Source organism: Vidua macroura, chromosome 6 (assembly GCF_024509145.1).
Source record: "Vidua macroura isolate BioBank_ID:100142 chromosome 6, ASM2450914v1, whole genome shotgun sequence".
Classification (NCBI taxonomy): domain Eukaryota; kingdom Metazoa; phylum Chordata; class Aves; order Passeriformes; family Viduidae; genus Vidua; species Vidua macroura.
In genome coordinates, this window is record NC_071576.1 from 25,291,465 (window position 1) to 25,304,817 (window position 13,353).

The window sequence follows — 13,353 nt, forward strand, 5'->3', positions numbered from 1 at the left end:
CGGGGCTGCTCCGCCATGTCGGGTGCGGGCAGGGAGCTTCAAAGGGCAGGGGCGCGTCGCGCGGGGCAGCGCGCATGCGCGGGGAGGCGGCGGCGGGCGCGCGCCGATGGACTGGGAGCGGAGGCTGCGGGCCCGGCTGGCCGCGCGCCGCGCGCGTGAGTGCCCCGGGATCGGGAGCGGGCGGGCCCGGCGGCCCGGGTGCCCGCAGTCACCGGCGGGGCGGGGCGGGGCACGGCCGGCGGGGCGAGCGCCGGCCTCTCCGCTGCTGCCGGACTTCGCCGGGTCCGGGCTGCCGCAGGGGCCGGGCGGGTCCCGGAGTCGCCCTGCGAAGAACCGAACTCCCGCGGGTCAGGGAGCGGTGAGGGCTGCGCTGCCCGGCACACGCCCCGCCGCAGCCGTGGCTGGGAGCGGTTCGCTCGCGGGTGAGCGCACCCAGCGCTGCCGCAGGTGCGCAGCCACAGCCCCGGGCCGGCGCGGAAAGGCGATTTGAGGGGCGGCTCGCAGCGTCCCAAACAGTGCTGCTGCTGAAGCGGGAGCCCTGCTGCTCTGCCAGGCATCCTCATGGAGCTGCTACATGAGCTGCTCCATACCTTGCAGTGAATCGGGTGTGTGCAGTCATTGGAAGAGGTGCTGTGTACATACTCACGGGACATACTCTTATGTAATTGGTCTGTTCTCCACTAATTTCCACCTCATATTTGTGTTACTAAACAGCACAACCAGATAAGCCTCAGTATTAGCTCTATTTTTCAAGCCCCTCGTTACGTTAGAACTCTGTTTGGAGTACAGGGTTAACATTCTTTTCTGTGTCAATTAGCCAAAAAGAGTGAACAAGAGCTAAAGGATGAAGAAATGGAATTGTTCACAAAATATTACATGGAATGGAAAGGAGGGAAAAAAAGTGACAACATGTCATATGCAAACATACCACGATTTTACTACAGGGTAAGTGAAGTATCCAGGTAAACTTCTAACAAGAGGTTATTCTATGTTATAAAAAATGTTATGCTCACTCACAGGGACCCTGCAGCTTCAGAAGCTAAAGTAGATTGAAATCTGAGCAATGTGAATTGCTTAGTCTATTTTTTTGTTTTGTACAATTGTGAATTTCAGCAGTTTTAAATAAGTACTAAGAATCTTACCAGAGTCAGTGAAATGTTTTGCTAATCAGTGTGCTTGGTAAAGATAGGAAGTTGTCTTTCAGAGGCACTTAATGTTCTAACTAAATTTTGACGTACTGGTGTTACACATATGTATCTTCTGTTTCCTGCTTAGACACAATGGGATGCTCCCTCATGAAAATGGTGGGTCATTGGTCTTGCAGACTAGAGATGGATCTGTTGTTTGCATCATCCGTCAGAAATGCTTGGTCCAGCAACCTAGTTGTGAGGCTAAATCAGATTGGGATGGGAGCACATGTTGACATCTTGATATTGCTGGCACTCAGCAACTTGACCACTCAGCTGCTAACCTCTCTGTCAAACCTCTCATGGTCACGTATTCCTTAGGGTCTCACGTTTCTGCCAATACAGTTTTCAAGTAGCTAATGTTTCAGTTGATGCATACACATGCAACTCTCCAAGTTCCAGTGGTGCTGTACAGTTTGGCACGTAAATATTGGCAGAAATTTCACACTAGGTGTTCTTTTATCTTATTTGTTGGCCAAACAAGTCTGATAGACTTTCACACTTTGGAGAGTCAGGCCTACCACAAAACAGAATGTTCTGTTTCTCCTGAGTAAAACACAACAGTAAATGTCTTTCATATGTGAGCCCTCATACCTAGCAACCATGAGAAAGTGCTTATTCAATGGGTTATCAGGTATGAGGTACTTCTCTGCCTCTCCTGTTAAAGATGTCCTGCTTTAAGTAAGTGCTTCATTATTGAAATGGTTTGAGACAGTGTGCAAGTGATATCCCTTGTAGCAGAAGCTAGTTTGGTAGACTGGCTATTTTCTGTCACGTGAACAACTTCAATCAGAGCCTGTGATCAAGACTACCTAAGAATACTTGCTGAGTGTGTAGTTTTTGAATGATCCTGTGCTGAAAATTAAAATGCCACGATGTTTCCAGCTGCCAGCTGAAGATGAAGTCTTGCTTCAGAAATTAAGAGAAGAATCTAGAGCTGTCTTTCTGCAAAGGAAAAGTAGAGAGCTGTTGGATAATGAAGAACTGCAGGTAGGAAAATAATTTCTGTATGTCTTGTAGTGGCTTCTGAATGGATTTAGATTATCTCCTGTCAGAGTTTGATGATTTCCTGTCTGCCCATAGAATGTAGTGGTCAGGTGCTTTGTATTTGGGCACACAGTACTTGGTAAGGCTGAAGTGCTGCCTAGTATTGGACTGGTAATGCCAGTGTGAAGCTCCCTCGTTATGTTATGTTATATGGGAGGACTAAATGGATGGCTTCCAGTTTTCCAGCACATTGCAATGATTTCCCTGGTGGGCCCAGACGATAAAATAAGTTCTGTTTATGTATCGCTGAGAGAGACTCCTAAGATCTCCTAAGATGGTTGATTTTATTACACTGCAAAGACAAAAGGAGTGTGACCCTAGAAAAGCTAGTGGTGGAGGGAGAGTGTGCATGTGTTTAGCAGCATTTAAGGGAATGGAAGTAGCACACACTCACTTTTCTGGCTAAACTGTCCATGTGTCCTGATTAACTGAGAAAACCTTGTATCAGGCCCACATTTTTGCTGAGTTTCTTAAATGCTAAATCTTAAGCACGTTGCTGTCTCTAAAGAGATATCTTCTTAACCAAATATAAATACCTTTTAAGAATCTTTGGTTTCTGCTGGACAAACATCAGACATCACCAATGACTGGGGAAGAAGCAATGATTAATTATGAAAACTTCTTGAAAGTTGGTGAAAAAGCTGGACCAAAATGCAAGTAAGGCTTTCTTCTCTTGTATGCGCTCATTTTGCCTAAACCTAAGTGCTACTGTAACATTCACTTGCTAAAATAGATGGGAACAGTTTAATGGTGAGAAAAAAATTATATCCATGTAGTTACTGATGAACTGGTTACTTTACATCCTTGTAAAGGTGTACTCTGCCTCTCTGAGGTGACTTGTAATAGAGGTGCCTAAAAGAATGGTAGTGAATCCCTTTGAAGAAAAATTTTTATCAGCATGAACATTTTTCGGTGTTAGTGGTCAGCAAACAGCACATTATGTAAATTAACTGGAAATCACGTCTCCAGTGATATTGCCCAACCTTCCCTAATATCTTCTGATGCAGAATTTCCTTCCAGATGTGCACAGTGAATAGTAGTTCTTTATACTCCTTTTGGAGATGGCTGTTGTGCATATAGCTTTGTGATTGAGCTTCGGGCAGAAGCCAATTATTTGTCAGTACTGGCAGTTTCTTTTATGTGCATATTGTTGTAGAAGATTGGAAGCTATCAAACACATTGTAATAAAGAGAAATTTACAAACACATTGTAATAAAGAGAGTAAAAGCTCTCAAAAGTTCTACATCACTGAAGAGTCTCATGAGCAGAAACGTATCTTTTTATTGAGTTTGCTGTTGTTACTTGGTAGGATTCCACCTAATGAGTGTAATGTAGCATATTAACACATTCTGAGTTAAAACATTACAGGATCTGTAAATGTCAAATACTGTAACTGGATGTGTCAGTGCAGTGTAATCAGATGCATAGAAGTAGCTTTGTGTTTATTTTACAGGCAATTCTTTACAGCGAAGATCTTCGCTAAGTTACTCCATAATGATCCTTACGGGAGAATATCTATCATGCAGTTTTTCAATTATGTCATGCGAAAAGGTTAGTGGATGCTTCTTCTGTGGTAGAAGTTGTTTCATTTTAAAGCTATTTTCAGCTTTATTAGTTACTTGATGATCCCTTCAACAGCAGTGAGATCTGCCCTTAACTGCAGATGCTGTTTTTCTTGAGGCTTGGGATTTTTTTCTTGTTCCTAGAAGGTGGTCCATCATACCTCTGAAATCCACCTCTCCCTGGACACAGATATGCATGACCTGTTTGTTATATATATTGTCATTCTGATTTCCTTTATTTAGGCAATACTGTGAAGTGCAAAGCAATACAGTTCCATGGCAGGTTTGATCTTAACCACTGTGGTTGGGCAGATAGCTGTTTGCTGTTTGTCCTTCTACAGAGTGATGCTGTCGATGTTTTCTAACTGTTTGTCAAATATGTCCGTGTGTTTCTATGCTTGTCACTTACCACATTTTCAGCTATTTATTATAGCTAGCCAATTGAGCTGAAAAATGCCTTTTTTTAAAAAAAATATGTATTAGATGTTGTTTAAAAGCACTAGGCTGGCTAGCAGAAAGGAAGATTGTCTCATTATCTTTTGCCCTGGCTACTGTGTTCTTAGATCTGCTAAAGCCTTCAGGAGAGGAGAACAGCACCTTTCTCTGAGCAGCTCAGCTTGCTTAACTTAAAATCTTGTGCTGCGGGGGATGAGAAATGTGTTGAGCAGAAAGCATGATACACAGGTGTGCACAACATGCAAGAAATGAGTAATATTTCCATTTCCAACAACAAACCCAAAAGCTGCAGGATAGGAGACTTACAGCAAAATCTGTTAGAATTGTATGCATTTCAAAAAGGCCCATCCAGATGGACAGAGGTTTTTCAGAGCTTGTTTCAACCAGAAGTTTTGAGTCTTATGTATTTAGGATGATGCCTTTCTTCTAAGTAAACAAAATAAAAAAAACCAGCCATCACCACCAAATCACTACATGTGTGATGCATTTACCTTTAAACTTAAGCCTCACTGTATAATGTCTGCCATCTAACTCTTAGCACACCACGAGAAACACTTACCTTGAAGAGTGAATGTTATGAAGGACAGCTCATATTGCATAAGAGGAACTTTTGAATTGTTTCTTCAGAAAATGGGATTAAATTTAATGTTGAGTATGTGAATAATAGTTTTTATTAATCTAATCTGTACTCCATCACTGTTACAGCGCTTTAACAATGGCTTCAAGCACGTTGTCCTGTAGATTTTCAAATTAATGTGCCTTCTCCTTACAAAGAGAAGGAGATGTGTGATTCTAATTCTCGTGTTGTAACTCAGAAGTGAGGGCCTGACCTTTGGCTGTAGCTGCAGTTCTGGTGCTATACGAGGGGTTGTAGCAATCTATTTGTATATGACATTGTGCAGCTGTTCAATGCAGTGAAAATGCACTGCTACATGTTTCTAAGTCAGTGAGAGAGAACAAATCCATATGACTCCATATAAGCAACTGTGTGTGCTTGCAGCCTGGAAAGCCCAGGCTGCACCAAAAGAAGCACGGCCAGCAAGTCAAGGGAGATGATTCTCCCCCTCTGCTCTGAGACTCTTGAGACCCCATCTGGAGTCAGCACAGGAAAGATGTGAGCCTCTCCTATGACCACAGGCTTAGAGAGAGTTGGGGTTGTCCAGCCTGGAGAAGAGAAGGCTCTGGGGGAGCCTTCATTGTGGACTTTCACTACTTAAAGGGAGCATATAAAATGGAGAGAAAATGACTTCTTATCCAGGCAGATAGTGATAGGACAAGGGGAAACAGTTTTATATTAAAAGAGGAGACATTTAGACTAGATGCTAGGAAGAAATACTTTACTCAGAAGGTGGTGAGGCTCTAGAACAGATTGTCCAGAGAAGTTGTGGATGCACCGTCCCTGGAAGTGTTGAAGGCCAGGTTGGATGGGGCTTTGAGCAATCTGATCTAGTGGGTGGCATCCCTGCCTGTGGCAGGAGGACGTTAGAAATAGCTGATTTACAGTTGCTTCTAATCCTAGCCATTCTGTCATGCACCAAATAAAATGTGGTGTCTGCTCAGCCATATTTCACATCTACTTATTATAAGGCAGTCATGACAATGGTGTATATTTATATTATAAATAGTATATATTTATGAATATATAGTGACTCTTTAAAAATTTAGAGACTGAAACAGTGTTTCTAAGCAGTACATGACATGGCTTTGCTTAAAGCTCTGAAAAATGGGAAGAGACACTTAAAATCCAACTGTGCCTTGCAGCCTCTAGAATAACATCAAATTTTGGCATGAACTCAAAAGCCCCATAGGTTTCTTGCATTGTAATTGTGTTTTCTGTTTCACAGTATGGCTTCACCAGACAAGAATAGGTCTCAGTTTATATGATGTGGCAGGACAAGGCTACCTCAGAGAATCAGTAAGTCAATTCTTGATTAACTTAATGTCTCTCTTTAAATCAAATGACAGAGCATCAGAAAGATCCCATTTTTTTTTCTTGTAAAAGAAATTTTTGTCTTGTAAAAGCTTATATCATAACATAGTTTTGGGGTGGGCACATTTGTTTGGATAAACTGCAATTCATGTATTCAAGAGATGTGGTGAGAGTGGTGCTAGCCTTTTAAACTTATAGGTAATTTTCTGAAAAAAGGATTTAACTCTTGTTTCCTTTTCTTAATTCTGCAGGATTTAGAAAACTATATTTTGGAACTCATCCCTACTTTGCCACAACTGGATGGCTTAGAAAAATCTTTTTACTCCTTTTACGTCTGCACAGCAGTTAGAAAGTTCTTCTTCTTTCTGGATCCTCTCAGAACAGGTAGGTCTCTTAAAATGCTTCCACTGAAGCTACTTGTGTTTTCAAAGCAATGTATAGTTGTCCTGTAGGCTTTTGTTCAGCATTGAAGATTATTCTCCCCTGAAGACCATGACTCTTTACTGTGGTCTAATAATCTACTTTTACAACTAATGAATTTCTGTGAGATACGGATCTGTTGAGGTACTCTAGAGTTTTCTCATAGAAACTGACAAATAAGGTACTGTTTCCTCATAAGGAGCCGTTAGCAGTAGCTAATTTTGTACGTGTTTAGGGTGGATAGAAAACACAGCAACCAACAACACAACTGCTTGTCAGAACATCCACAGAGCTGTGGAAATGCTCAGGAATGGTTAGAGTGATGTGCTTTTCCTGTGACTAAATCTGTGTGCACCATGTAGACCCAGTAGAAAAGGTCTGCAGTTAGGTCTGATAATGCTAGTTACAAGTGTAGCTCCCTCCTATGCCCTCGATTTAAGTCACAAACTGCACGTGTTTTCAAGGTCCAGCTGTGCCCCTTATAAAGGTCAGAATTGTGTGGGCAGCAGCCTCTGACAGAGGTAATTACAAGCGTTTGGAGAGGGTGGGTGGGAAGTTAAAGTGCCATTATTTTGCACAGCTGTTAGCACAGTGTCTGTGCACCAGTCAGAGCTGCACCAGCAGAAGTGCATTCTGCTACCTTAGCTTTGTGTCACAGCTGTAGTTTTGAAGACGTAAGAATATCATGTCGCTTAGGAGACTATTGTTATTCATCAGATGTTTTAAGCATGCTTTCTTTGCATTTTTATTTTACATTTTGAGTAGTTGATGTTGAACGTTCACATTTATTTTAATCTAGTTTTCTGGTATTTAAGGCTTCAGAATAGCTCCTGCCAATATCAGGCTAGCTTTGTCCAAACATTTTAAAAGGTATTTTATTTTATCTCTGAAATTAGAGCCTTATCCTTGATGTTAGACATGGGTTTTGTTTAGCTTTTGTTTCTTAAAAAGGCATCGTTTTCTGCTCCAAATACTTCTTTCTTAAGTAGAACCACCTAAATTATACTAGTCAAATGGATATGTTGGCTGAGCAACTGTTAAAATGTACTTTCTTCTTCTTGCTGCAGGGAAGATAAAGATACAGGATATTTTAGCTTGCAGCTTCCTGGATGATTTACTGGAGGTAAAGGTCTCTAACATATACTGTTATATTTTAATTGACCCCTTCTGAATTCTAACTTTATGTTTCACTTAGTTAAGGGATGAAGAACTTTCTAAAGAAAGTCAGGAAACAAACTGGTTTTCTGCTCCTTCTGCATTAAGAGTTTATGGTAGGTTCCTTTATATGCCAACACTTTTCTTCTCCTCTTTCTTGCATGACTTAGTCACATTATTACTGCTATTTTTCCCCTGCTTTTGTCATGTTAAATCCTGCTGCTAACTTGTCTTTTCAAATCCTGTATTCACCCTTTCAGTTTATCTTCCTGACTTTATTTATAATTTTGGTTCTCCACTGTTGCTCTTTATTGTGGTTTTAAAATCTGTCACTTTGTTGCACAAGATTCCTCCTGTAACCTTCTCTTCTGGCTCTGTTCATGCCGTTGCATCATCTTTAGCTCTTTATGAATGCTTACAGCATATTTGTCTAAAGTAATATGCTCTTAGCCTCCTGCTCCTCTCTCAGTATGCACAGCTATTAACTTACAGTAGAACAGCTAACACCTCATTGTGGGAATCCCACTTCTCTCCCTCCATGTTCTGTGCTTATTTCTGATGCTTTGTGAATATTATTGTGGGTCTAGTAAATTCTCACTTAACTGCATTACTTTTATTATGGAAATTAGAAAATTTAGCATTTCAATGCTTATTTTTCTCAGTTGAGAGAATTCTTTTCTGATAGAGGTTCTGATATTATGGTTTGCTTTTTTTTATCTCCTTCCTAGGTCAGTACTTAAACCTTGATAAAGATCACAATGGCATGCTCAGCAAAGAAGAGCTGTCCCGCTATGGAACAGGGACTCTGACCAACATATTCTTGGATCGTGTCTTTCAGGAATGTTTAACTTATGATGGTGAAATGGTAATTACATGTTTTCCCTTTGTCCACAGCATAACATCTTTGGCTTATTGAGTTGAGAAATGTCTAATAGTCAGTATCTTTAAAGGGTAGCTTGAGGTAAAGTAACTTCTGTTTATCATTGTGCACACAAATGACCATGCAACACATTAGAAAGTTAATTTTCTTAAGAGGAAGTTGATTGTAGTGTGGCCTAAAAATAAATTGCTTATTTGAAAAAGCAGAGGTGATAGAAAATCCAGACAGCCTACAAGAAAGCCACTTGTAGATTCAATTACAAAGTGCATGTTGAAAAATGCAGCAATACTTTTTAGTTAAGTGTCATGTTTTAAAGAGAACCAAAGACAAGGTGGCACATGTGAGATTAGTGCAAGTTAGCTAAGCTGTCAGCTTCTTCATGAAGACAACGGTGGTTTTCATTGTAAGCTTTCCATAGCTGTGAAAAATGAGAAGTCTAACTAATTTAAAGTAACACTTCATATCTATATTTTTTGAAGCTTTACTTAATGTTCAACCACAATTCTTGTCTGCATTCAGAAGACTGGAGAGTGAAGTGATAAGGTCACTATACAGCCCTTTTGCCATCTGAGGAGTTTTTTTGTTAGAGTCACATAATCATTGAGGACATGAGGGATCCTCTTAGTTGTCCTGTTCTGGACTTGAAGCAGTAGGTTCATCTCTCTTGCATGGGGGAGACCAGAGTGGGACCCAGTGCCTGGATGTCATGTAAGCAGTGCTGGGTAGAGAAGGATCACCTTCCTCAGCTTGCCACCAAAGCGTTTCTTAATGCAGCTGAGGGTGCTGTCAGCGGCCTTTGCAAGGGCCTGTTGCAAAGCTTCTTTCTGATAGTCAGCCCCCAACTCTACAGGTACATGGGGTTATTCCTCCCCAGATGCTGGATTTTGCCTTCCCTCTGTTGAACTTGATGAGGCTCCTGTTAGCCCATTTTTCCAGGCTGTCAGGCTCCCTCTGAATGACAGCACAACTCCCTGGTGTTACAGGTAAACAGGGTCATTATACACACAGGGCTGCAGGATTTCTGTCCTTGTCACAACTGTATCTTGACTGGGAAACCAAGAATCCATACTAATGAAAAAGAAAAGTGTGATACTTCTTGAATGAAAAAGAAAAGAGTGATACTTATTTGGAACATTAACTAATGTTTCTGGCACTTAATTTGCCAAACCGCTGACTCTGGTTTAAGGATTATGTACTTAATTGTCCATATAGTTCACTATTTGGTACCAGTAGGCTTACTGCCACTAGACATTTAATTTATGGTAATGAAAACATTTTATATGTTTTTTCTTCACTAGCTGGGTATGTTCAGCAGTTTAAAGATATATTAAACATTGTTTAAAAGCATATATATGGCATGTTTCATTTGGATTTATGCTTGAAATGCTATTTTGCCTCTAAAATTGCAGGACTTCCCATTATCAGCAGACAATAAAAAGTAACTTTTCTGTGCACATTAGTGGTTTTTCTGTGCACATTAGTGGTAGCAGCCATTTTTTATTTCATGTTGTCTTTTTCAGAAAATAAACTGATCCCCTAGAATGAAATAGCTGCCAATTACAGAGTTCCTGCTTGCAAAATCAATTTAGAAAGAAGACTATAATAAACATGATTGTGTCTACTTCTAGGACTATAAAACCTACCTGGACTTTGTGCTTGCATTAGAAAACAGAAAGGAGCCTGCAGCTCTGCAATATATTTTCAAACTGCTTGATATAGAGAACAAAGGACACCTGAATGTCTTTTCCCTTAATTATTTCTTTAGGGTAAGTCTCTTTATACAAGTAGGCCATTTGCTGTGTTTATAGTGTTACAGCCTATGTGCTTCTGCATGCAGATCTGCAGGAAATCACTTTAAATTACCAATAGCCACAGGTAGGCTAGTAACGACTTCTAAGAAGATTTAATTTTCTTTTAAAGACTAAAATTGGAAAGATTTCAAAAGGTATTTTCAGTATTTTATCTGCAGTTGAAATTAACTGGTTTGATTTTGAGTAGGAAAAATATTTTCTATTGATTTGGGTTTTTTTTAATTGAAAATTGTCCTAAGATTGTGTGATGATTACCTGTTAAAATCTTTTATGATGGTTCTAATTGATTATTGCCCATGGTTTTAATTTCAAACTGTAATCCTAAAATTTACTAAAAGAAATTAAGATAATGAAATTTATTGATAGGCCTATACAGCTGTGGGATTTTTCATGCAGTGATTTGCTTGCAAAAAAGCTATTGCATTTTTCATAGTCTGCATTTGTACACATTGCTTCCAAAATAGATTTAAACTAAGCTTATTTTTTTAGTTGCTGTTAAGATTAACTTAAGATTGTAAAATCTTCCTCCAAACTTGGTTTTTGTGTGATGGGTTTTTGTTGTTTTGCGTTTGTTTTTTTTTTTTTTCTTCTGACTAGTGGTGATTTTGGTTTGGAAAGGGGGCAAGTGTTTTGTTGTTTTGTCTTGTTTTTCTCATCGATACCTGAGATATCTTGGGAAGGGAAGTGCTATGCAGTAAAATAATCTTTTTGCTGTGCATGGTTTCAGCTGAGTTATGAGCTTGATGCTTTATTCATGTGCAGGATTCCCTCAGTAGTATCTATTCAGACACAGGACAAACACTCCAAATTTTGTTATATGGATCTTTGTATTATAACTGTGAAAATAATGTCATGGTGCTTAGCTTTATACTTAAAGGATGAATAACAAGGTATGTACTTCATTCAGTCAGTAAAGCATTCAGGCCTGCTCAAGGCAGGATCTTATATCCACCTTGTTTCTGTATTGTAACACGTCTCCTTTTGGACGTGGAACGTTCAGAGTTTTCCTTGAAATCAGAACAGTTCCTCTTGACTCTGTGAATGATTGCTTTTCTGCTAGCATTAAGTGTGAGTAGCTCTGCTCCTACAGAGGCTGTGCTGACAAGGCTGTGCAGCTTGTGCTAGTGAAACAGTTTTGTTCATAGCTGTTTCTTGCAGATGTAGGTTTGATGATGCAGATGTTTAAATAGTACCACATTAAAATAATTGATTTGTCTTTCTGCTGATTGCTCATGTTCCTTCTCTCTTTCCTTAGCCTGTATTTCATACTGTGTCAGAAATGTAACCTTATGGTTTGAGTGCATTAGTATCTTAAGTTTCGAGTGTTGAGGGATAATATGAAAATTGCTCTAACACTGGTCATGATGAAAGTGAGATTTGTATCATACTCATTAAGAACTGTGAACTTAGAGATGTATATCATTGATAATGCCTTAACTCACCCCTGCCTCATGTATGGAAGAAAAGTGATTGCAAGCTGTACCATGAATGCTTTGTTAGAGGGCAATACAGCTTAAAATGCAGAAGCATTTAATAACTTTCATACAGTGTCAGTATAATACTGCACTAGCCATTCCTAACTTCTCTTTTTTCTAGGCTATTCAGGAACAAATGAAAATTCATGGACAAGAACCAGTTTCTTTTCAGGATGTCAAGGTTAGCTTTACCAAATGGAGTACTGCGTAAAATCTTTGAATAAGCATTTAATAATTTAATTACATTACATCATAATTTCTATGTTGCTGTATATTTCCTTGGAGAGTACTAGAAATGAGCTGACTTGCCCTACTCATAGGTTTGAAAATGCCTTTCTAGTCAGCAGTTGCTCTGTAAAATAACTGATGTGTTCTAGTAGTTTCCTTAATAATAGAGAAATTACCTGTCAAATACATGTTGCTGTTTCTTACACTTGAAGGTACTTCCTAAATCCATTTTACAGTTCTGGCTGGGGATCATTCCTTGGGGGACAGGGGGCAGACTGGTGACTGAAACAAACAGCCTATAAATTTGATTACTGCCTACTGTATATTTAGTTTCAGTACTTAAAGAAAAGGTACAAGAGCTTCTACAAAACTTTAGCTCATACAAGTGAACTGAGATTAATTTTGCCACTTTGAGGCTGAGGCCTCCCCAGAAAAGCAAATTCTTACTTGAGATGTGGGAGCTGAGGACACTGCTCTGAACTGTAGCAAATCAGTCAGTGTGCTTTGTATCTTAAATGCTTTGGGGCTTAACAGCTGCTTTTTGTAAATTGGTGTGGGTGGCACTAGTTACCCAAAGATCATTCTGTATATGGTATGAAACAGCCATTATTCTGCTCATTAATGTGTGGGGCTTTTCTCTCAATTTTGACTTGTCTTTCATAGGATGAAATCTTTGATATGGTGAAGCCTAAGGACCCTTACAAAATCTCCCTTCAAGACTTGATCAATAGCGGTCAAGGAGACACTGTTACCAGCATTCTCATTGATCTGAATGGGTTCTGGACCTACGAGAACAGAGAGGTCCTTGTGGCAAGCGATAACGACAGCACTGCTGATGTTGATGATACGTGATGTCGAATGGGAGCACACTGTATCCATAGAGATCTCAATCTGATGGGCCAACTGCTGGAAGCTGGAAACGTTCATTATCTGAATTAATTCCTCTTCCATTTTGCTTCTCTCCCTTCCTCCTTTGCCCCCACACATGATATAAAATGTGGTACACGAATCACAGAACTAAATTCTGAAACCAAAAAAGTACTGTTTAAGAGGCAAAAATAACCTTTTTTTTAAATAAATATTTTTTGACTTTTTTCATGTGTACCAAGCCTTATTCTTATTTAAATACCTTATTCTAAGTGTGAATTTAACCTGAAAGTAAGAATGTGGTTCTTGCTATCTTCAGTACTGGCCAGTAATCC

General features: G+C 39.8%; 1 protein-coding gene across 2 annotated transcripts; it reads left to right on the plus strand.

The window, feature by feature from the left end:
- Positions 1-81: 81 nt before the first annotated feature.
- PPP2R3C (protein phosphatase 2 regulatory subunit B''gamma) lies at positions 82-13,245 on the plus strand. Of its 2 annotated transcripts, none has more exons than XM_053981653.1 (13): positions 82-155; positions 818-945; positions 2,073-2,177; positions 2,779-2,891; positions 3,688-3,785; positions 6,097-6,167; positions 6,434-6,566; positions 7,670-7,725; positions 7,798-7,873; positions 8,486-8,622; positions 10,266-10,403; positions 12,045-12,104; positions 12,815-13,245. In XM_053981653.1, exons 1-13 carry the CDS (start codon positions 107-109, stop codon positions 13,001-13,003), a joined length of 1,353 nt encoding a protein of 450 aa, XP_053837628.1. In that variant the 5' UTR covers positions 82-106; the 3' UTR covers positions 13,004-13,245. The 2 variants fall into 2 exon arrangements, with proteins under 2 accessions (XP_053837628.1, XP_053837629.1); XM_053981654.1 differs by lacking the exon at positions 82-155 and adding an exon at positions 502-605.
- The last annotated feature ends 108 nt before the right edge of the window (positions 13,246-13,353 follow it).